Source organism: Dasypus novemcinctus, chromosome 5, assembly GCF_030445035.2.
Source record: "Dasypus novemcinctus isolate mDasNov1 chromosome 5, mDasNov1.1.hap2, whole genome shotgun sequence".
Classification (NCBI taxonomy): Eukaryota; Metazoa; Chordata; class Mammalia; order Cingulata; family Dasypodidae; genus Dasypus; species Dasypus novemcinctus.
The window spans coordinates 122,799,044-122,824,509 of NC_080677.1; the positions used below are offsets into that span (position 1 = coordinate 122,799,044).

At 38.3% G+C, this 25,466-nt stretch overlaps 1 protein-coding gene across 5 annotated transcripts in view; it reads right to left on the reverse strand.

The window, feature by feature from the left end:
• Positions 1 to 198: 198 nt before the first annotated feature.
• TRPV5 (transient receptor potential cation channel subfamily V member 5) overlaps positions 199 to 25,466 on the reverse strand; it is a 67,714-nt gene continuing 42,446 nt past the window's right edge. For 2 of the 5 annotated variants that reach the window (XM_058297497.2, XM_071215323.1), the window contains 8 exons: positions 11,743 to 11,829; positions 11,570 to 11,646; positions 11,164 to 11,329; positions 10,893 to 10,959; positions 9,035 to 9,303; positions 5,917 to 6,023; positions 3,609 to 3,830; positions 200 to 3,012 (listed from right to left, as the gene is read on the reverse strand). In XM_058297497.2, coding sequence (XP_058153480.2) covers positions 2,868 to 3,012; positions 3,609 to 3,830; positions 5,917 to 6,023; positions 9,035 to 9,303; positions 10,893 to 10,959; positions 11,164 to 11,329; positions 11,570 to 11,646; positions 11,743 to 11,829 — 1,140 coding nt within the window. In that variant the 3' untranslated portion in view covers positions 200 to 2,867. Of the gene's footprint in view, positions 3,831 to 5,916; positions 6,024 to 9,034; positions 9,304 to 10,892; positions 10,960 to 11,163; positions 11,330 to 11,569; positions 11,647 to 11,742; positions 11,830 to 25,466 lie in introns of all 5 variants that reach the window. The other 3 variants (XM_071215319.1, XM_071215318.1, XM_058297502.2) reach the window with 2 other exon arrangements.

Sequence of the window (25,466 nt, forward strand, 5' to 3'; positions counted from 1 at the left end):
TGACAGGCCCTTGATATTGATGACTGTGCTTGTGAACCTTTACTCTTGAAATGGAAACTTAGCTTAATATTATAGGGTGCCTAAGAGTTGCCTGCTGGGAGTCTCCTTGTTGCTTAAATGCGGCCTCTCTCTAACCTGAACTCAGCATATAAATACATTGTTTGTGTTTTTAAAAGGATAGGCTTAAATATTGCATTTTTGGCATGATAAATAATAAACTTTTATTACTGGATGTCCCTGAGGAGGACACCTGGTGTTTGGGTAGAGGTAGGATACCTTAATTTCCCTGTATATTTTCTGTACTTTAAAAAAAAAATTATTGAAGTATATCTTTCATACATGCACATACATAAACAATAAGTGTATAGTAAAAGTTGTGAATTACAAAACACACATAATATCACACAGAGGCCACATGTATCACCCTACCACTAACACCTTACACTGTTGTGAAATATTTGTTATAAATTATGAAATCATATTTTCAAAATACTAATACTAACTATAGTTAATATCTTACATTTGGTGTATTTTCCCCCAATCCACCCTATTATTATTTTTTAAAATATATTTTTATTTCAGAAGTCATGAACTTACAAAACAATCATGCACATATGTAGAATTCCCATATAACATCCTTTCACCAATATTTTTCAAAGAAGATGTTTAGGTAGTAGAATTCACAAGTTCTGAGATTTACAGGATATGAGAGTTGAGACAGAAGTATTAGAGATGATGCCTAAGATTCTGGGTTAGGTGTTTACTTTGTTGGGAACACAGGTGTAGGAGAAGCTTTGGGGAGTATGAACAGATGTTCAGTTTGGGACATACTGAGTTTGAGTATCTATGAAATATCCAGGTAGAGTTGTCCAACAGATAGTTAAGCTGCTCATGCCTGGAGCTTAGGAGACAAACCCAGAGTGAGGAAAGTGAGTTGGTAATCATGAGTGTATGCATGGTAATAAGATGAATGGATTTAGGTGAGGCTGGCAAGGCAGAGAGGGAAACACAGAGCTGTGGTCTTAACCTTGTGGACTAAAAGTATTTAAGGGATTGATAGAAAAAGAGAAGCAGTCATAGTGGTAGGGGAAATCCAGTGTGTGTGGTGCTAGACATGCTGAAGAGAAGTGGTAAGTGACCAACAATGTCTGAATGCTACAAAGAGGTTATGCAATATGGAGGCTGTTTAGTAGGTTTGGCTAGAGATAGATAAACTTAAGAAAAGAAATACCAGTAGTATGGAGTAGACAAGGTCAAATCCCAGTGGGGTGAAGAATCAGTGGGAGGTAAGCAACACATGTAGAGTACTCAAGAAGTTTGAATCTGACTGGGGAGTAAGGACAGTAGGTGAAAGGAGAGGTGGAGTTGAGAGAAGGTATTTGTAATTTCTTTAAAGATAAAAAAAAATATAGAGCCTATTTATTTGCTGATAGAGCTAGTGAAGAAAAGGTTGAAGATACACAAACATGAAGAGTTTAAGGAGGCAGTGTGGACACAGGAGTCTGGAGAGACAGAGAACGAAACCTGAGCACAGATAGGTGTATAGCTTAAAAAGCAGTGAAAGCACTTCACTGGGAAAGAAAATAAAGAGGAATTTTGTTGACTGTGTATGTGTATGTGTATGTGTATGTGGGTGTATGATTGTGTGATCCCTCACTGTTCAGCACTTGGCTGTGCATTTGTGTAAGTATCTGCATGAACTTTTCTGTGGGTCACAAATCCCGCTTATCTCTTTGCCATTTCAGACTACAGTCCTCTTGAAACAGGTTTGTCCCATAGCAAGGGTGATAAAAGGGACAAGAGAAGCAAATGGCTGGGAATAAAGAAGGGGATACTTTGTGAGCTATTAAAATGGGTGCCCTGGACACTGGTTCTGAATTTCCCTTCTACAGAGGGGTGGCTGGCTTGCTCTCCATTATTGCTATTCACCCCACAACTCGTCACAAAGGTAAAGAGAGATGGAGAGTTGAGAGATGGCTGGTGGCAAGAGACATAGAAACCTGCGTAGAGATGATTAATTTCTTTTTTTTTTAATTTTTAAAAATTTAATTGTCTTTTTTTCAAAGATACATAGTCACAAAAAATATTACATTTGAAAAATATAAGTGGTCCCCATATACCCCATACCCCACCCCACTCCTCCCATATCAACAACCTCTTTCATCATTGTGGCACATTCATTGCATTTGGTGAATACATTTTGGAGCACTGCTGCACTGCATGGATTATAGTTTACATTGCAGTTTACACTCTTCCCCAGTACATTCAGTGGGTTATGGCAGGACATACAACGTCCAGCATCTGTCCCTGCAATATCATTTAGGACAACTCCAAGTCCCAAAAATGCCCCCACATCACATCTCTTCTTCCCTCTCCCTGCCCTCAGCAACTACTGTGGTCACTGTCTCCATATCAATGATAAGTTCTTCAATTGCTAAAGTCACAATAGTTCTATAGTAGAATGCCAGTAAGTCCACTCTAATCCATATTTTATTCCTCCATCCTGTGGACCCTGAGATGGTGATGTCCACTTCACCTCTAAATCAAGAGGAGACTTAGATCCCACATGGTTGGTGGATGCGATTCTCCTGCTTACAGTTGTAGGCACTCTTGGTTCCCTGATGTGGTAGTTGACCATGTTCACTTCCCCGTTAGCTGATCTGGGTAAGTCCAATGAACTGGAGAGTAGGAGTTGCGACTCTGATGAGGCTCAGAGCCCAGTTAGCACATGCCAGTCCAGAGATTCATGTCTCCTGAGTATACATCAACCCCAGTGTCAACCACATGTTCAGTAAAAGTGATAGAAGAGGCATGTGTAGAGAGGTCATATCTGAGTCCAACTCCATCACACTCAGGAACAGAGATGATTAATTTCTAAAGACCCACCTGAAGAATGGAGTATGGAAGGTTCTGAAGAAGAAATGACTAGGCCATTCAAACATGTAATGAAATGAGAATACTTTCAGAATGAGCCTTACAAAGCACAGATAAGGAAACTTGCTTCTTGTAGTCCTACAGGGCATTAGGAAAAAAGAAAGGGTCACAACTTCTATTTCATGCCTGACTCTTCCCACATTAATCACGGTAGGCAGGCTTCACCAGTTTACTACTTTCTAATTCCTACATGGGGCAGAATGAAAAATCACTTGAAATTTGTCTCACATACCTACCTCATGTCTTTAATTGTCTAGTTCACTTCTGCTCCACGATGCCTCCTTTTTCCCAAGATATGGGACTAATAAGACAGAAGATATATATGACCATGGATGTCCATTGTCCACCTCCAGTAATGCTTATGTGAAGGATGGCACATGGTCCTTTAGGAACTATTCTTGCCATAACTTCTCATAATTAACTGCCATGAAATTTAAACACTCTGTAGGTATTTATAGTATCATAATTAACTGGCGTAGCTATCTTTATAGGTATCTCATAAATAGCAGGCATAAAAATTAGATACATCATAGGTACCTCTCTGCTTGCCCCACAGGCCCACCTGGAGGCAGATCAAGAGTAACTGTCGATCTAATTATATATGGTAGACTCTCTCCTCTCCATCTCCTTCACCAAGATCTAATCCAAGGTTTAAGTGTCCCCAAGTGTTATACCGAATTATCTCCCAGCACTGGTGACTGCTACTGTTGTGGGATGTAGTCCGGGACAGGGAAGGAGTTGGGATGGCCCGGGAGGCTCTGGCTAGAGTCCCACTCTCAGCCACAGAGAGAATTTTCTCAGAAAGATGCTCTTGTCCATCCTCCTGGTCTGAGGACTTGAAAGCTTCCACATAGCGAAGCACTCGCAAAGGATTCTGATCATGGTAGTTCTCAACCCTGATGAAAGGAAAAGGAACAGACTCAATTGAAGTGGGGAAATAAGCCAATTTAAGAAGCAGAGGTAAATGAGGCACAGGATGGAAACAGGATCAAGAGGAAAGGTGACATTAAGTGTGAATAAATATATATATTTTTTAGAGGTACAGGGGTGGATGTGGGGATTGAACCCAGGACCTCGTATGTGGGTAGCTGGTGCTCAGCTACTGAGCCACATCAGCTTCCCTGAGTTTTTTTTTTTTTTCCATTTGTTTTGCTTCTTGTTTGTTCTTTTGTTGCTTTAGGAGGCACCAGGAACTGAACAAGCAATCTCCCATGTGTAAGGCAGGCACTCAACCACTTGAGCCACATCCCCTCCCACATTTTTTTTTTAATTTAGGAATCACCACTGTTCATATCAAGGTAGTAAATGGAATGGAAGACCAAGTATCTTCTCCAACATTAATAAAAGATAAAACCAGTTTGATTGTAACTTCAACATAAAATACACTTAAATGGCTTATAAAATTTATGAATTTTTTATAAATGTTATACTATGCATGTGTTAATAATATTATGTTCACTAGAAAGTTTATTTAACCTGAATATTACATTCTCCAATAATTCTGAGTAAATGAGAAATTCTTGTATTTTTTAAATGTAACATTAAAAAAATAATAAAGACAAAAAAAGTAAAAGTAAATTTTACATAAGTATGTATTAGCTGAGAAATAGAAATAACTAAAAGGAGAAATTATCTTCTTTCTTAGGAAAAAGGTAAAGTGTTTTTTTTAAAGGTTTGATAAAATTCAAAGGTATGTTCTAAAATAATAAAGGATAAAAATGCAAAAAAAAGGAAAAAGAAAAGGAAGGAACCAAAGTTGAAGCAAGAAGTGTATCTAGGATCAATTAATACACTTGATACAATTGATGGAAAAGGAAGGGAGGCAGAGTGCAGTCTAAGGTCAACTGGGATAGAAACAAAGGAAGTCAAACAATCAGGATTTGTATGGTAATAGGGCTTGCTTATGCACATACGTATAGAGGTGAATGAGACAGAAAATACAGAGTCAATTAAATATAAATGAATCTCAAGGGTGAGTAGAATGCAATTCAGGAAATAAACAAGAAATATAAGGAGAGGGGAAAGCCAGGTGAGAAGTTGAGGATAGTAGGTATAGCAGTTTGATATGGTTATGAATTAAAAAAATAGATATTGGATTATGTTTGTAATCTGATCTGTACCTGGGACTGATTGAGTTATGATAAGGGGTTTAATTGGGCCATATCATTAAGGCATTGAGTCCCCACCCCTTGGTGGGTGGGGATTCACAGATAAAAGGCATGGCAAAGGACAGAGTTGTGGGTTTCTGATGTTGGAGTTTGATGCTGAAGTCTTAAGCTGGAGCCCCGGGGAAAGAGACAGAGCCGTTCACCTGATAGTCCACAGCTGACCTTGTGGAGAAAGGCAAAGCCGAGAGAGCTTCAGAGTCTACAGCTGACCTTGTGGAAAAAACAGAAGAGCTGAGTCCAGAGGAACCCAGAAAGCCTGAACCCTCACAGACGTCAGCAGCCATCTTGTTCCAATATGTGGAAATAGACTTTGGTGAGGGAAGTAACTTACACTTTATGGCCTGGTAACTGTAAGCTCCTACCCCAAATAAATACCCTTTATAATGCCCAGCAGATTTCTGGTGTTTTGCATCAGTATCCCTTTGGCTAACACAGTAGGGTATAAAGAAGGAAGTTAGATTCAAGACAAAATATACTGGAGATGGGGGTCAGGTAGGAACAAGGCTTAAACAAATTAGGTAGACACATACATCTAAGCCTTCACACATCCCTGCTCTGATATACACACAGCCTGGCATTCGCTTCCAGCACTTTTTAACCCTTCCACAATATTTCCCTCCCTTTCCCCCAAACACAATGCTGCGGTTTTCCTTTATAGGGTGATCATCACTACTGTGGGTCCAATTTAGAACCTCAATAAAGGAGAAAAGGGTAATAAATGTGAAACTAGTAAGAAAGGCCAGGCCTAGATTCACCCACCCATGATAGCATTTCCTCACACGTCTGAAGCTTGTATGTACACACTATCACTCACCGCAAGAACCAGTGATCTCCCAGCCCATACTCAAGCCCACATATCCCTGAGCGAGGCCACAGCCAGCGAGGCAGCTTCCGCTCCAGCATCACTGTGGTGGCTACAACCTGGAAGGAGATGAGAGGTGGAGAAAGTTCAGTGCCATGAGCTTCAGAGAGCTCATGCGTCCACAAATAGAGGGATTCAAAAAGAACTCGTGTTTAAAAGAATGAAAAGACAAGGCACAGACTGGGAGAAATTATTTGCAAAATACATATCTAGCAAAGGACTTGTATCCAAAATATAAAAAGAACTAGAAAAACAGTAAGAAAGCAACCCATTTTTTTTCACAAAGAACTGAACAGAAAACGTACCAAAGAAAGCACACAGATGTCAAACAAGTACATGAAAAGGCATTTAACATCATGTATCATTCAGATATTGCAAATTAAAACAACAATGAGTTATCATTACACACCTATTAGAATGACTAAAATCCAAAACATTGACCCACCAAATGCTGAGAGAATGTGGAGCAACAGGATCTCTCATTCACTCCTGGTAGTAATGCAATATGGTATAGCATCTTTGGAAGACAGTTTGGCAGTTTCTTAGAAAGCTAAACATAGGCTTACCATATGATCCAACAACTGTGCTCCTACTTATTTACCCAAAGGAGTTGAATGCTAATGTCCCCACAAAAACCTTCACACCAGTGTTTATAGCAGCTTCATTCACATTTGCCAAAACTCAGAAACAACCAAGATGCCCTTCTATAAAAGAATGGGATAAACAAACTGTGGCATACCATTTAATGGAATGTTATTCAGCAATAAAAAAGAAATCAATCCTTGAAAAAACACAGAAGAACATTAAATACATATTGCTAAGTGAAAGAAACCAATATGAAAAGACTACATACTATATGAGTCCTAAATGACATTACAGAAAGGCAAAATTAAAGAGACAGTCAAAAGATCAGAGTTTGTCATGGGTTAGGACTGAGAAGGGGGAAAGCAGTGAATAAGTGGAGCACAAAGCAGGCATATTTAAGGGCAGTCATTCTGTATGATACTGCAATGGTGGGTACACGACATTACACATTTGACAAAACCAGTAAAACTGTACACACAAATAGTGAACCCTAATGTAAACTCTGGACTTCAGTTACTAATAATATATCAATTTGAATTGGTTCATCAATTGTAACAAATGTACCACCCTAATGCAAGATGTTTATAACAGAGGAAATTGGGGTGGGAGAGGATATTGCATACTGCCCATGCAATTTTTCTGTAACTCTAAACTGCTCTTAAAAAAAAAAGGTTTGTTATTTAAAATACAACAAACAAACACAAAAAATGGTGAGATAAGGATTCCAAAGGTCAGTGGTGAGTACAGTGATTCATCCACTCCCTAGTCTGTGCCAGGCTTTACATATCATTTATCAGAAAAGGAGAGATAGATTTTATGAGTATTTATAATAAAACAGAGATCCCTACTTTATTATTCAGATTCATGGGAAAAGAGTCACTCCAAATTTACCTCATTTCCTTTTTCAGAGGAAAGTCATAGAAACAACTATTTGTTTTTAAAGGAAATGATTAAATATAGTCACTATGAGACTGAGATTGAAATGATGATGTCAACGTCTAGACAACTGGTAGAAAATTAAACGTCAATACCCATGTCCTATGAGGGAAAAAAATTGATACACGACTATGGGAAAATGGGTGGTAAATTTGTAATGGCATGTCACTCAGCCCTAATTAGTTACTTGTAAGATGAAACATGAAAGACATACTTATCAAATATCCCTGTGAAACCAAACTGGGAGCAATATGTAATATAGGACATGATAGAAGGAATATAAAAATTATCTCATCAGACTAGAATGCTGGTCTAAAATGAATAACATGAAATTTAAGAAAACCAAATATAAAAACCTACATTTATATTTAAGACTAAAGCACTGTAGGAAAAGAGTAAAGGAGCTTAGCTAAGTCCATCATGCAAAAAAAAAAAAAAATGCAGGTGTTCTAGTTGATCATAATAAGGGCCAACTGTATGTTTTCTAAAAGACCTGACTCCATTTATAAATAGTAAATAGTAGAGTATAGTCTCCAAAGGAAGGAAAGACATGACCGATTTTTTAACCATATTACTCCAGTCATATCAGGGACAATTCTAGTTCAAAAGGTTGATAATCTATCAGAGCAGGAACAAAAAGGTGCAAGCCAGATGGGCTGGGGCCAAGAAAGATGGGGAGTGGAAAAATGTAAAGCTGGAGAGTTGGGCACTCTGTGGTTAGTTCACTTCCAATACAAATATTTTATTAGTCTATGACAATACAAAGAAAAGATCATAGAGAACCAGACATTTATAGAAGCAAACAGAAGATAAGGTCTAAATTTAAAATTACAATGTACCAGAATGAGATGATTTCTTTTTTTTTTTTTTTAAGATTTATTTATTTATTTCTCTCCCCCCTGCCTCCCCAGTTGTCTGCTCTCTGTGTCCTTTCGCTGTGTGTTCTTCTGTGACTACTTCTATCCTTATCAGTGGCACCGGGAATCTGTGTTTCTTTTTGTTGTGTCATCTTGCTGTGTCAGCTCTCCGTGTGTGTGGCACCATTCGTGGGCAGACTGCACTTTCTTTTGCTCTGGGTGGCTCTCCTTACGGGGTGCACTCCTTGCACATGGGGCTCCCCTATGTGGGGGACACCCCTGCGTGGCAGGGCACTCCTTGAGCACATCAGCACTGCGCATGGGCCAGCTCCACATGGGTCAAGGTGGCCCAGGGTTTAACTGTGGACCTCCCATGTGGTAGACGGACGCCCTAACCACTGGGCCAAGTCCGCTTCCTGAGATGTTTTCTAGCTGCAACTGGAATCAAATATGACTCCTGGGTCTACTTGTGAAAAAGACCTCCACCTATTGCTCCTATTTTACCATTTTAAGCTCCTTGGTAGAGACTCCTCTATCTATCCTCATGTACCTCAAGTTTACATAAACATTTATTGATGTAACATCACCACTGAGTTCTGTGACTCTTTTCAAAGTATTCTGAAATAATATATCCCACTGTTGTTTTTCTCCCCATCCTCTGCACCTTAACAAGACTATACTTAAAAACTCACCTGGGCCCTCCAGAGCTCGCCTTGCTCATGGGCCACCCGCCAATGTGTGTCACCCATCATGGCGATGAATAGGTTGAGCATAAGCAGTGTGGCAATGATGGTGAAAGCAAAGTAGACCACTCCAAACATGAAGGGCAAGTTCACTTCGTAGTTGGCAGGCCCATCAATGACAGTGAGGAAAAGTTCAAAAGTGCTGAACAGCGCCATTGGATAATCATAGAAATGCCCCAGATTCGTTGGGTCTTCTGTCTGGAAAATGATATAAAATGCTGCTCCGCCCAGGAAGAGGAAATGGAGATGGGAAACAAGGAGTTATCATGATAAGCATGGGCCTGGTCAGCATTCATTCTACCTCTGATATATACATCTCCATTTACTTACATGCATGAACACATACACACCCATAAAAATAGATGTGGGAATGTGTTCATGTAGATCACTTTTTACCTCTGAAACTGGCTAACACTGAGATGTTCTACGAATGAGTTCAACACTCTGGATAATAATGATACTCAGCCATTTGGCAAAAAATATGATATATTAAATACCATCTAACTGTATTTTACATTTGAGAAAACCAAATATTTAAAATGCAATTATTTCAGGAATGCATGGAATCTTCAACAGTTTTAAAGGACTGAGTGCATGAAAATGCTAAAAGAGATAATTTTTTATCTCAGTGGCCTCTAGATAAGCTTTCATTATCCTGAGATTTCCTGGGTGATGCTGAACCATCATAGTAAAGTTATTCCTGCTCAGTGTGTAGCATACTAGACAGTACTGTACATCCTGGAATCTTAGAACCTTTAAAAGACTACTTATATGTGGATTTGAAGCATGAACAAGGTAATTCTAGGAAATTATGGGTTTGTGAGTGAGGAGACAGGGTAGGGATGGCTCAGGGGAGTGGACTTCTCCAAATAGGAAAAATTAACAGTTCTACACTTTCTATATAAAATCCTGTATTTTTTTCCCCTATGGGCTGTTTTATGAACACCTCCATTAATGGGAAAATTCCTAAGTGTAGAAACAGTGTTGGCTGAACTGATTCATGATTTATTAGATTTGGGGAGGAGTCTTCAAAGATTATCTAGTACATTCCACATGTCTTATGGATGACCAGTTGCAGAAATTGGTTACTGTATTATTGTTGCTGTCCTTTGTCTCTTCATGTCTGGCCCCTTCTGCTTTACACTGCTCCCTAAGAATTCTCACCTACTCATGTACTTCTCTATCCCTCCCTCTAGCTCTTTATCAGCATGTTGAGTTTTTTCCTCAGTGTTCCCTTTTCTCTCTCACTACACGTTGGCTGTTTCTCTCATCTCTGTTCTCCCTATCTCTCTTCACAGCTCTTCTTTTACTGTTTTCCTCTCCTGTTCTTTGAACTCTTTTTACTTTACCTCATTTTTCTAATTCTTTCATTTTCTCTCAAATTTAAATTACCACATTTGAGGAAAAACATTTTTTATTAAATGTTTTATTTTTTTTTCTTTGGAATTGTAAATGTGGTTAAGTAAACACTGTTGTTTCTGATTGCCCACATAGTTCCCTAAGATCCATGATTGGCCAGTATTTCTTGTTTACGTCCCTCTACAAAGCCCTTTTTCTCTCTCTTTTAAGAAGTTCTAGGGAAGTTAGGCCATGTGAAATGTACAGAAATTCAGAACGCATGGGTATACCTTCTAAGCAAGCCTGAGAGGACCTAATCCTACAGATATGAGTATGGTTTATGACTCACTTTCTGCCAGGAGAAATAAAAAGTGAGAGAGTGCAAACAAGAACTGAAAGCAAGAGTGAGAATAAGCACCCTGGAGAACTGCATCTAATGATTAAGTGGAAGTGGGAGTAGAAGTCTTACCTGAGGCAAATCCCAGAATGACCACAACCATCAGCCAGCAGAAACGCATTAGGTCTCCAAAAATCATCTGCAAGAAACAGAGAAAGAGAAGAAATGCGAGATGATTCTTTCTCCATCTGTCGATGAGCAACTACAGCTAACAGAACAGAAAGACCTCTAATTACACCAGATCCACCCTAAGCAGCATTTACCTTTTTGCTCCCAATCCTTTCCCTTTATCTGGGAAGGTCCCGAGGCTAGAATCAGAGGAAGCTTAGGATAAGCCACTGACCTTCTGGATCATGATGGTGAAGGGCCCCAGCATCTGGAATCCTCGGGCAAAGTACATGACACTGCACCAACCCAGCACCAGGGCAAAAGACATGGGCACTACCTCCCCACTGACATTGGTGAGCCGCATTACCATGATCACCAGTACCATGCAAGCATAGGTGATGCTAAGGGAGAGAAAGAAGGGAGAGTGAGAAGAAGGTTGAAAATATTCTAGGTTTCCAACAACAAAGCTGTGATTTAGGTGGTATCTACACACTCAGGTTTAGTCTTTATACCTAAATATAGTCACACATAGAAGTCCCCAAGAGAGAAACCCACAAAGGTAAGATGTGAAACTTTGAACTGGAGTACTTGAATGATTTTGGTGAGCAAAGTCATGGGGCTGGGAGGAGGAGAATACTCACATAATAACATGGAATGGACCCCCAAGTACTGTCTGTCCAAAATAGCAAGTGGCACCAACCCTGAAGATATCTGGAATCTGAGGAAAGGCCAGTAATACAGATTATGGAGACCACAGTTCAGACTGGGCACACTGGTGCTGATGCGCTCGTGATGGATGCAACCCACACCTCACCTCTAGAAGCAGGATGGTCACAGCCCCAATGATGGTCACCAGCTCCCCTATCAGTCGGATGTCATCCTGGTAAGTCACATAGGCCTCCTATGGGGAAAATTCAGGATAAGAAGTGCTTTCTTGTGGGTGGGGATTCAAAACAGTCTGAGCAAGGGGTCTAAAACTGCCAAGGTCTATCCAAAGTGAAGAAAAACTCCTCTTACTATTGCCATCACCAACATCCTCATCATATTTGTTATTGTAGCTCTGTGACCTGGCTATCAGTCTAACTATCTAAATTAAGATAGCTATACCAACAAGAAGACATACTAGTGGTTTGGAAAGATTTTAGCTAAGCTGACAATTCTGTTTTTCCAATTTCACTGTGGCTCCCAATGAGTAAAATATAATGTAAACATATCACAGAAGTCAGGCTCCAATATGAGACCACAACTTACTAACTCAAGTGAGACCTTGAACTGGTCATTAAAGCTTTCTGAACTTGAGGTTTCTCATCTGTAAAATGGAGACTTTTAGGCTTACCTTGCAAAGTTATTGTGAGGAGAAATATTTGAATGTAGTTCATAAATTAAAAGCAGCATAGATAGATTCATTGTGGTTTTATTAAGATATTAATATTATTTCAATTTCCTGGGTCAACATGGCTAAGTAATGGTTTCAAGTTGTTTGCTCAAACAACCTCAGGCCTGATTTCATAGATGGATTTATATCTATTATCAGTTGATTGCCTAAATGTTGACTGCATTTACAACTGACAAAGAAGATCGTCAGAAATGTGAGGAATATCCTCATTCAATCGATTGGAGTCCTTAATGCCAGAACTGATGATTTCAAAGATCAGAAAGAATTCCTACCTCTCCTCAGTTAGCCAACTTCTTCTGGGGATATGAACTTGTTAGTCTTGAGAATGACAGTTATTAGCTTGTGACCTGCCCTACATAATTCAGACTGCTAGCTCCCATGCTGACATGAGCTAATTCCTCATAATAAATTTTTCCTAATGCATATATATAAATATACACACACACATGTATGCATGTTTGTGTGTGTATGTTTCCTGTAGGTTTATTTCTGTGGGGAACTCTGACTAAAACAGATTTTGGTACAAAGAGTGGTTCTTGATAAACAGAATCTTAAGAATGAGATTTTGGAATAAGTTCTCTGTGTTTGGAATTGTTTCTTTTATCTAATTAGATGTAAAGGCACCTAATTTCCAATGATCAAGAGAGTATTGATAGTCCATGGAGTGATTTGGCAATAGAGGTATGCAAAATATCATCACTGGATACTCCTACTTAAGTGCTTATAAGAGGCAAGACTCTGGGTGACAATGTATTTTAAATCTTAGGATATTTTTGTCAAGCTAAAAAGTATAGTGAGGTTGACTGCTAGATTAATTTGTTAAAGAAATGGATGAGCTTAAGGCTTCAAATTCCCAACTCAAGTTTTACCTGAGTAACATGGAAGTTTCTATATGTGCCCTGAAAGAAACTCTTCTTTCCTGTAGCTGCATATTTGAGATTTCTAAAAACCAAACATAAAGAGTCATTCCATGAGTAACCTACAGTGCAAATTGAATTCCCAACCTTACAGGATGTCTCCTATTAAAGTGAAGGCATTTATTGGGAAGGAATAGGACACTGAAAATCAGAATGGAGACATATAAGCTAATCATGATGGCAGTGGGGACATTGGACCACTAAATTCTGCTGAATCCTTTTTGCCTGATAAACCTGCAACAGCCTGACTTGATGAAGCAGGCTTCCCAATCCTATCTGAGAAAATTAACCATTTTTCCTAATAAATCTATGATTGACCCCTGAAGAATCAGACATCCCACCTGTGACAGTTTGAAATTCTTTTATGAATCTTAAAAAGAGAATGATGATGTTTTTTAACTAATACATTCCTGTAGGTATGAGACCCTTTTGACTGGACAAAGTCTGTATAAACAGAAGTGTTCTAGATCAAGTAAAAAAAAATAAGTCTAACTTGAATGACAAAAACAGAGGACCACAGTCCCTTGATTTCCCAGACTTGAGACAGAACCCTTTGAATGAAGGGGAAGGTGTGTTCCCTTGGGGAAGGAACCTATTATATGGAAAAAATAGTTAAACTTTTTCCAAACCTCTCCCCAAAGGGATCTATGGCTTTTTACCTGGATGATTGTGCACTGAGAAAAAGGAAATTATCAGACATTTCAGGGATTACGTTTTGGGTTCAGAAAACCCCAAATATCAATAAATTGGTGTCAGTTCAGAGCCTGTGTTCAGTCAGAGTAGGGGCTCATAAAGGTCAGATAATCAATGGAATTTCAGCTTAGGTTCATCTAACAGTGGGTACTTTGGGCCCCTAAACCCATCGTATGATTATTTCCCCAGTTCTGGAATGCATAACTGGAATAGATATACTCAGCAACTGTCATAATCCCCACATCAGGTGAAGGCTATTATGGCAAGAAAGACCAAGTGGAAGCCACTAAAACTGCCTCTACCTAGCAAAATAGTAAACCAAAAGTAACACCACATTCCTGGAGGGATTGCATGATGTGGGATCATTTCTTTAGCAAATCAACACATCTTCTTGCACCCAGTATGCAGTTATTGATCTGGAAAGTGCTTTTTTCTCAATATCTGTTAGTAAAGACCATGAGAACCAGTGTGCCTTCAGCTAGTAAGGCCAGAAATATACCTTTACTGTCTTACCTTATGGGTATATCAACTCTCCAAACCTATGTCATAATATAGTCTGCACTAGTCCATTACATTGATGGTCCATTAAAATGGTCCATGACATTGATGGCATTATTCTGATTAGATCTAATGAGCAAGAAGTAGCAACCAATCTAGAATTATTAGTAACACATTTGCATGTCAGATTATTGGATATAAATTCAACAAAAATTCAGGAGCTTACTATCTTACAGCAAATAAGTGCAACACTGAGCCCATACTTTTGGAATTCACTCGCCTTACCATGTTCCCCACCATCCTGACATATTTGGATTGTAAAAATGGTGGATTAGCATTTTTATATCTCAGTTATGGTGCCAAATGGCCTTTCAGGCTGGGGCAATGTTCTCCAGGGAGCAGAATATGCTCTAAATCAGTTTCCAATTTACTGTGCTGTTTCTCTCCTAGTCAGGACTCACATATCCATAAATCAAGGGGTAAAAATGAAGTGGCACCACTCACAGCTACTCCTAGCAAAATGTGCCCTTTCTGTCCCCATAACCTTATGCTCTGCTGATTTAGGGGTCTTGATTCTGAAGGGAGTAGTGTTTCCACCAGGAAACACAACAGTTATTCCATTGAAGTGGAGATTAAACCATCCAGCCACTTTGGGCTTCTCAGATCTCTGAAACAACTGGCAGGAATGAGAGTTACTATAGTGGCTGGGATAATTGATCATGATTTAAAAGGGAAAAATAGACAGTCACCACACCATTGTAAGGATGAGTATGTCTGGAATACAAGAGATGGTTTAGGTCATCTCTTAGTACTACCACGCCCTGTGATTTAAATCAATGGAAACTACAACAATCCAATTCATACAGAACTACTAATGTGATTTAAGTCAATGGAAACTATAACAATCCAATTCATATAGGACTACCCAGACCCTTCAGGAATGAAGGTTTGGGTCATCCTACCATGCAAAGAACCATGACTATTTGAGGTGATTTCTGAGGGTAAAGGGAATATGGAATGAATAAGTGAAAGAAGGTAGTTATAAATATCAGCTACAACCATAGGACCAGTTGCAGAAATGAGGACTATAATTGAATTGAGTATTTCTCCCTTATGTTATGAATATATATGTGTAAAGAAAATACCTTTGTTGTCTTCTTTCTCATATTCCCCTTATGATACAACATTAATTATATTAACTATACATCATAACATTTAAGTTTAGGATATCTAGGATAAGAGTAAATATTACCCAAAGTCTTGCATCTTCTTCTGGGGAAGGAGTTACTGTACTTGCTGTTGTACAGAGCAGTTGTATCATGTTAAGTAAAAGAATGACTGTGTTATTGTCTTTATTTGGAGATTAAGCATGGTTTAAGGAGATGTGTATGGGTGCCAAGTGGACAAAGGGCGGATTGTTTTGGTTAATTTCATGTGTCAACTTGGCTCAATTATGGCATCCTGTTGTTTGGTCAAGGAAGCACTGACCTTCAGCTAATAAGACCAGAAATATATGGTTACTGTGAAGGAATTTCATGGATAGATTTGTATCTATAATCAGTTGATTGTACCTATGGCTTATCACATTTATGATCAAAACAAAAGAGATTGCCCTTAGCAATGTGAGGAATCATCTTATCCAATCAGTTGGAGAATTTAAAGCCACAACTGAGAATTTCAAAATCAGAAAGAACAATGTCTGCCTCTCTTACAATCTTCTAAACAATTCAATGAGATGAAGGAAGAGATAAAATATACTAAGAAGACATTGTAGAGGCATCTATTCCTTCACTTAGTTTTTCTAGTGTTTGCCTCACGTAATTAGAGGTGTATAAAAGTCTATAGGCTATAATGTAAACCATAATGTAAAATATAAGGTAACTAAAAATTTAGAAAATTGTATAGTCTAAAATATAAACCATAATGTAAACTGAAATGGAGCCATGTTTGATAGCTATGTTTCAATATCTGTACATCAGCTGCTGCAAATACAACATGAACATGTAAAAAGATCATTGCTGGGGAAGGGGAAAAAGAGTTTGGTGTTGGATATTTGGGAACCCCCTAATTGTATATGTGAAATACTGTGAACTAAAACTTTTTTGAAGACAAAATTAAAAATTAGAAGAAAAAAAAAAAAGAAAGAATGTAGACACTGGGAAAGAAATGAAAGAAATTGCCTTGCCACTGTACATACAGGGCAACACCTATTACAATGATGAAAGGGAAAATGTCAAAAACAGTTTTATAGTATTTTTCATTTTTAATACCCCAATTTATTTTTACATAATTTTAGCTTTCCTTAATTTGTATGTATTCTATTTCTAATCTTTAAATCTATCACTATTTCATTTTCCTACTAATTGAATTTGGCAGTATATTAGGCTTCATTTTTGAAGAAGTTTTGGATACAGAGAGGTTCAACCATGGCAGGGGAGGAATGTTGGTGTGGGGTATTATTGATGGGGGAAACATGGTTGGGAGGGAGTTCTCCAGGGCATGTATATAGGGTACATAAAAATGTCTGGATATATGTTGGTTATTTTCATTGTAGTTACAGTTACAAAGGACAACTGAAGGAGTACTGAGTTTCTACCTGGGGGAGCTTTGTCACATTCCCCAATGGAACAGAACAATCCCCCAAGTGCCACGGCAAAGACCAATGAAGAAGGATGGTCCAATGATGAGCCCTTAATACTGATGACTATGCTTATGAGCCTGTGTGCCTGAAATATGAACCAGGCCTACAGCTCCAGGGTGCCTAAGAGTTACCTTCTGAGAGCCTCCATGTTGCTCAAATGTGGCTGCTCTCTAAGCCAAGCTCTGCATGTAAATGCATTACCTTCCCCCATCATGGGACACGATTCCTGGGGATAAGCTTCCCTGGAGCTGAGTGATTACTACCAATCACTACCAATCAACTAGAAAGAGACCATGAATAAAAGGGTCAACTGAGACCAGCAAAATATCTCAGCCTACATGTAGCATCATGCGTTAAAAACTGATTTTTGACCTTGAATAAAAGGGGGCAATGGCAAAGACAAATGAGTGTATATGGTTAAAATCTTCAAAAAAGAGTTGGGAGGTCATCAGAGGGGTCATGCTTATGCATGCCTCAGCAGGGTCCCAGAGACAGCCAAAGTAGATACAACTGCAGGTATTGGTGCTCCTGAGGGCTACAGAGACACACAGGGTCTATGGTCATGGCAGATGGCTCTGGAGTTCAGTGCATGTCAGTGGGGTCTACTTTGGAATTTGTGTCCCTGAGTGTGATGGAGTTGGACTCTGATGTGACCTTTCTACACATGCCTCTTCTGTCACTTTTACTGAACCTGTGGTTGGCACTAAGGTTGGTGTATACTCAGGGGATTTGAATCTCTGGACTGTCCATGTGCCAGCTGGGCCCTGAGCCTCAGCGGAGTTGCAACTCCTACTTTCTGGTTCATTGGACTTACCCAGGCCAGTTAACAGGGAGGCAAAGACGGGCAATCACCACACCAGGGAACCGAGAGTGCCTACATCTCCAAGCAGGAGAATCTCATCCATCATCCATGGGGGATCTAAGCCCCCTCTCAATATAGAGGTGGAGTGGACATCTCCATCCCTGTGTCCACAGGATGGAGTATTAAAATATGGATTAGAATGGACTTACTGATATTCTACTATAGAACCATTGTTACTAGTAATGGGAAAAATTGTAGCATTCATGTGGAGACAGTGGCCACGGTAGTTGCTGAGGGCAGGGAGAGGGAAGAAGAGATGTGATGTGGGGGCATTTTGGGGACTTAGAATTGTCCTAAATAATATTGCAGGGACAGATGCTGAACATTGTATGTCCTGTCATAACCCACTGAATGTACTGGGGGAGAGTGTAAACTGCAATGTAAACTATAATCCATGCAGTGCAGCAGTGCTCCAAAATGTATTCACCAAATGCAATGAATGTGCCATAGTGATGAAAGAGGTTGTCGATGGGAGAGGAGTGGGGGGGGGGGTGTGGGGGGCGGGATATATGGGAACCTCTTATATTTTTTAATGTGACTTTTTTTGTGATCTATGTATATTAAAAAACGCAATTAAAATGATGGGGGTGGGGAGGTGGGGCGTAGGGTATAAGGGAACCTCTTATGTTTTCTAATGTAACATTTTGTTTGATCTATTAACTTTAAAAAAAGGAAATTAAAAAATAAAATGAAATTTTTTTAAAAAGAACAAAAAAAATAGAAGACATTGTATGAACATACAAAAGAAATTGTAAACATACACAAAAATAACAGGTCTTATGATAATGAAAGGCACAATGGAAGAAATTAAAAATATACTAGAATCAAGCAACAGGAGAATTTGAACAGGCAGGGAAAAGAATTAGCAAAGTGGAACATTGGACATCCAAAATTTCATAGATAGTAGACAAGATTGACAAAAAAATGGAAAAAGCCCAGCAGGGAATCAGGGAATTTAATGACAGCATGGAACACAAAAAAATACATATTATGGGTCTTGCAGAGAGAGAAGAGAAGACTAAAAGGGCAGAATGAGTGTAATCAAAATCCTCTTAACCAAGAAAAGCCCAGGGTCAGATGACTTTACAAGTGAATTCTACCAATCATTCTGTAAATAACTAATACCAATCCTTCTCAAACTTTTCCAAAAAATCAAAGAGGAGGAAATATTGCCTAACTTATTATGTGATGCAATATCACCCTAATACTAAAGCCACAAAAAGACACCACAAGAAAATAAAATTACAGACCAATCTTTCCAATGAACTGAATTCTAAAATCCTCAAAATACTTGCAAATCAACAACATATCAAACAAATTATACACCATGATCATGTGGGTTTTATCCCAGGTATGCAAGGATGTTTCAACATAAGAAAACCAATTAATGTAATACACCACATTTACAAATCAAAGGAGAGAAATGACATGATCATTTCTATTGACACGGAAGAGTCATTCAACAAAATTCAGCATCCTTCTGGATAAAAACACTTAGAAAAATAGGAATAGAAGGAAACTTCCTCAATATGATAAAGGGCATATATGGAAAACCTACAGCTAACATCATACTCAATGGTGAAAGGCTAATGGCTTTCCCTCTTAGATCCAGAAAAAGACACGGATGCCCACACTCACCACTCTTATTTAACATTGTATTAAAAGTAATTGCAGGGACTGGATATAGCTTAAGTCATTGAGAGCCTGTTTCTCATTTATAAGGTCCCATGTTCAATCCCTGGTATCTTCTGAAAACAAAAACAAACAAACAAAAAAGCCAAATCTCATTGGGGAGTGATTGTAGCTCAGTGGTTAAGTGCCTGCTTTCCCTATATGAGGTCCTGTTCAATCCCCAGTACCTCCTTAAAAAAAAAAAAAAGTTTGCTTGAGCATTTAGGCAAGAAAAAGAAATAAAAGACATCCAAATTGGATAAGAAAGAGTATACCTTTCACTGTTGGTATATGACATAATTCTATACATAGAAAGTCCCAAAAAGTTTATAACAAAGCATCTAGAGCTTATAAACAAGTTCAATAAAGCAGCAGGATATAAGAGCAGCATGCAAAAAGCCATGTGAAATAGCAACTAAAATAACCAAATATATAAGAATAAGCTTAACTAAAGATGTAAAGGACTTGTACACAGAAACCTACCCAACTTTGCTAAAGAAATCAAAGAAAATCTAAATAATTGGAAGGATAACCCATGTTTATGGACTGGAAGACTAAATATCATTATGATGTCAATTCTACCAAAATTGATTTACAGATTCAACACAACCCCCCCCCCCCAACTCCAATAGCAATTATTACAGAAGTGAAAAAGCCAATTACCAAATTTTTTTGGAAGGGTAATAGGCACCAAATGACAAAAAATTCTCTTGATAAAGATAAATGAATTGGAAAACTTATGCTACTTGACTTTAAAGAATAATACAAAGCTACAGTGGTCAAAAGTGCTTGGTATTGGTACAAGGATAGACATATTGATCAATGCAACTGTATTGACAGTTCATAAATAGACACACACATCTAGGATTAAGTGATATTCGACAAGGCTGCCATGTCCACTTGACTGGGACAGAATAGTTGCTCCAACAAATGGTGCTGATAGAATTGTATATCCAGATCCAAAAGAATGAACGAGAATCCCCATCTCACACCCTATGCTCAATATGGATCAATGACCTAAATATAAGAACCAGAACCATAAAGCTCCTAAAAGATAATTTAGGGAACCATCTACAAGATCATGTGGTAGGCAATGGTTTCATACACTTTACACACAAAATGTGAGCAACTAAAGAAAAATACAGCATTGTAAATGGGACCTCCTCAAAGTTAAAAACTTCTGTGCTTCCAAGGAGTTTGTCAAGAAAGGGAAAAAGTATCCTACTCAATAGAAGAAAATATTTGGAAACTACATATCCAATAAGCTTCTAATAGCCAGCATATATAAAGAAATCTTACAACTCAATAATAAAAAGACAAGCAACCCATTTAAAAATTGGGCAAGAGGCTTGAACAACACCTTTCCAAAGAGGAAATACAGCTAAAAAGCACATGGAAAGATGTTCATCATCACTAGCTATTAGGGAAATGCAAATCAAAACTATAACGGTATATTTCACACTTATAAGACTGCCTGTTATTTTTTAAAAAACCAGAAATCTACAAGTATTGGAGAGGATGTGGAAAAATAGGAAACTCATTCACACTGGTGGGAATATAAAATGGTGCAGCCACTGTGGAGGACGGTTTGGCAGTTCCTCAGGAAGCCAAGTATAAAATTGCCATATGATCTTCAATCCCACTACTAGTTATAGATCCAGTAGAATGGAAACCTGAGACATGAACATATATAGGCACTTCTATTTTCATACTAGTATTATTCACAACTGCCAAAAGATGGAAGCAACCTCAGATGTCCATCAACAGATGAATGGATAAACAAAATATAGCATATACATGTGATGGAATATTATTAGCTCTAAGAATGAATCAATTATTGATACATGCAACAACATGGTTGAACCACAAGGACATTATGTTGTGTGAAATAAGCCAGATATAAAAGGACAAATATTGCATGATCTCATTTATATGAACTAAGGATAGTGAGCAGACTCATGGAGGGAGAGTTTAGAAGATAGATTACAAGGAGATGGAAGGTGAGTAGAAATTGGTGAGCCAATGATTATTCTGAGCAGAGTTTATAATTAGGTATATTGTAATGGTTTGGAAATGGATGGAGGTGATAGCTGTACAGCAATATAAGTGTAATTAGCGCTGAAGCTTGAGTGTGGTTGAAAGGGCAATTTTGGGGCCATCCATGATGCCAGAAAGAAAGCTAGAGGATAAAATGGGTGACTCTATAACTCAGTGAAATCTGGAGTGACTTAGGATTGTGGTTAAGAGCACAAATATAAGAATATTTATTCAGCACATATAAAAAATACATCACTAGTACAGGATGTTGATAGTGGGGTGATATATGGGGGAAAATGCACTTAAAGCATACTTCTTTGGTATGTGAATGTATTCATGTTATCATAGTTAGGTTTTCTCAATAGCTAGAGGACCACACAGTACCTAATAAAATATTACATTTTCATCCTGGGGAAGTCCTCTACTTTCTCAAATAAAATAGCAAAAATCTCTGGAATATATAAACTATGCCTAACAAAAAACCCAAGGCCAATATGCCAATCCCTCAATCTTAATGCTTATATTGATGAGCTTTATTCCTGTAAAAATCAAACAGCCTAATTATAATTAATGTCTAAGAATTACTTCCTGAGAACCACCTTGTTACTCAAAAGTGGGCTCTCTATAATCCAAACTCAGCTAATAAAGTCCTTCCCTTCCCTCCATTGTGGGACATGACTCCCAGGGATGAGCCTCCCTGACATTGAGGGATTATTATCAAGTGCTAACCAGTGATACAGTTGGAGAAAGACCTTGACCAAAGAGGAAACATTAAATAAAGAAGAGTTTTATGGCTAAGACATTTCAAAGTGAGCCAGAGGTCACTCCAAGGGTTATGCTATGCAAGTCTCAGGCAGATTTCACTAACTACCACAGTAAACAAAGCCTCAAATAAGAGTGCTCCTGAGGGCTCTAAGGACATCCAGATACCAGAGGTAAGGCATATAGCCTCATGAAATCAACACTCCCCCACAAGGGGTCCTATTTAGGAATATTTGATAACCTATTTCCACAATATAACATAACTATACTCAAATTTGACCTCATCAAAAAAAATTTTTAATTGCACATCAAAGGATAAGAAGAAAGTGAAAATACAACATATAAAATGAGGGGAAAAAGTTGAAAAAAATATATGTGATGTGGGTTTACTTTCCAGGATATACAAAGACTGCAACAACTCAACAATAAAAAGACGAGCAACCCAATTTAAAAATAGACAAGGACATGAATAGATATTTTCAAGAAGGTATACAAATGGCCAATAAACACATGAGAAGATGCTCAATATCATTAGCCATTCTGGGAAAGCAAATCAAAACCACAGTGAGATATTATTTCACTACCACTAGAATGGCTACTATTAAAAAACAGAAAATAACAAGTGTTGGAAATAATAAGAATAAATAGGTGTCCTTATACATTGTTGGTGAGAATGTAAAATGTACAGGTTCTGTTGAAAACAGTGGCAGTTCCTCAGAGACTTAAATACAGAACTACCAAATGACCTGGAAATTCCACTTCTAGGAATACACCTGAAAGAACTGAAAGCAGAGACATGAACCGATATTTGTATACCACTATTCATAGCAGCATTATTCACAATAGCCAAAAGGTGGAAGCAACCCAAGTGTCCATCAACTGATGAATGGGTAAACAAAATATGGTGAATACATACAATGGAATAGAATTCATCCCTAAAAAAGAATGAAGTTCTGATGCATGTTACTAATGGATGAACCTGAAGGCATCATGTTAAGTGAAATAAGTTGGACACAAAAGGGCAGATATTGCATGATTTCACTTACTAGAAACAATTAGAATATGTAAATTCACAAAAGGAGGAGAATGAATGGGGAGTCAATCCATAATGTATATTGAATTTGTCTTGAAGTGATGGAAAAATTTTTGTAAAGCTATATGGTCATGGCAGAACAACACCTCAAAGCAATTAATGGCACTAAACTGTATGTTTGACACTCATTGAGATAGGGAATTTTATGTTGAGTATATGTTAAGACAAATTTTTTCTTTTTTCTTTTTTTGAGGTACCAGAGGCCAGGAATTGAACCTGGGAGCCTTGTATGTGGGAAGCTGGTGCTCAACTGCTGAGCCACATCAGCTCCCCTGAGTTTTTTTTTTTCATTTGCTTTGTTTGTTGTTTGTGATTTTTATCTTGTTTTGTTTTTTTGAGAAGGCACTGGGAACTGAACCAGTATTCAGCCACTTGAGCCACATCTGTTCACAAGACAATTTTTTAAAAGAGAAACTAAAAAGTCAATGAAGGAGTTCCAATTAACAAGATGGCAGCACCCAGGGTTCCATTCCCTCACAGAATCTTTAAACGACTAGTAGAAACTGGCAGAGCCATTTTACTCAGCAGTCCAGAAACAGTTAAAGGGTTACAGAACAGGACTAACAATTAGGAAAAAGGCAACTTAAACCAGGTAGGAGAAACTTGTGGTGTCCTTCCAGCTCCTCCTCCACCCTTCCCTCGGGCAGTGTGGAGCCAGCCTATGCTTTCAGTATAGGTCCTTGGCCCTATTTGGAGGGAGCAGAGTTACTGCTCTATGCATTCAAGGGTGCCTGCATGATGAAGCCAATCTGATGACAGCCTAACGGACTAGATGAGGATACTCATCTCTGATTTGCCATCCCAGAATTTGCAATGCACACAGAGGCAGCTTGTGGATAGCTAAAGCAGTGTGAGAAATAACCAAATGGAAGTGGCATGATGCAAAGGACTACCAGCTTCAAGGCATACTATAGAGCACACAGTGGAAGGGAAGTCTATTTCATAAGGAGTACAGGAGGCATTTAGGTCTCTATAAATGGGGGGAATCTCTAAGACCAGCAGCAAGCACATGCCCAGAACAAAGACATGCTCATAGGACATGGGGAGGACCCTGTGCTTTGACTTTGGGCTGATCTTCTTTGTGGTAGGACTAAGCTCTGAAGGAGAGTACCAGCTGCCACATAGCCAATTTGCAAAGACTTTGAAAAATTGTTCAAAGAGTTAAAGGAACTCATGGAGAAAAATTAAAGGAAATCAAGAAAAACATGAGACTCTCAATACAGAAATAGAAATTATTTAAAGGAACCAAACAGAAATACCACAATTACTGAAATAACAAATTCCCTGAAGGATTTCAACAGCAGTTCACAACAGGTGGAAGAAAGCAACTCAAATGTAAGACCATTGAAATTATTGGGAGTCCCAATAAGATTAAATGCTTATTTCTCATCAGAAAACATGAAGGCAAGAAGGCAATGGGGATGAAATATTTAAAATGGAGAAAGAAAATAATTACCAACCAATAATTTTATCAACAGTGAGACAACCTTTCAAAAATGAGGAAGAAACTAAGATAGAAAAAAGGTGAATGAGTATATCACCACTAGACTTACCCTATATGCAGTGCTCAAGGCAGTTCTTCAGATTGAAAGGAAAGAATAGTAGAGAGTAGAATGAAGCAGCATGAAGAAATAACGGTCCTGGTAAAGGTAACCACATGAGTGACTGTAAACACTAGTAATACTCCATTGTATTTTGGTACATAACTCTTTTTACCTTTTATAGGTTATGAAATGCAAATGAATAAAGACTAGAAACTAATGCTAAATCTATGGTTTTGGACACACAATATAAAAAATATAATTTGTAACAAGTGAAACAAAATGTGGGAATGGTAGAAGGGTTAAAGAACATTGTGTATGATATTGAAGTTAAGTTGGTACCAAATCAAACATGCTCGTTATTGGTTTAGGATGTTAAATTTAAATCCTATGGTAGCCACAAAGAAAATACAAAATAGCAAAATGG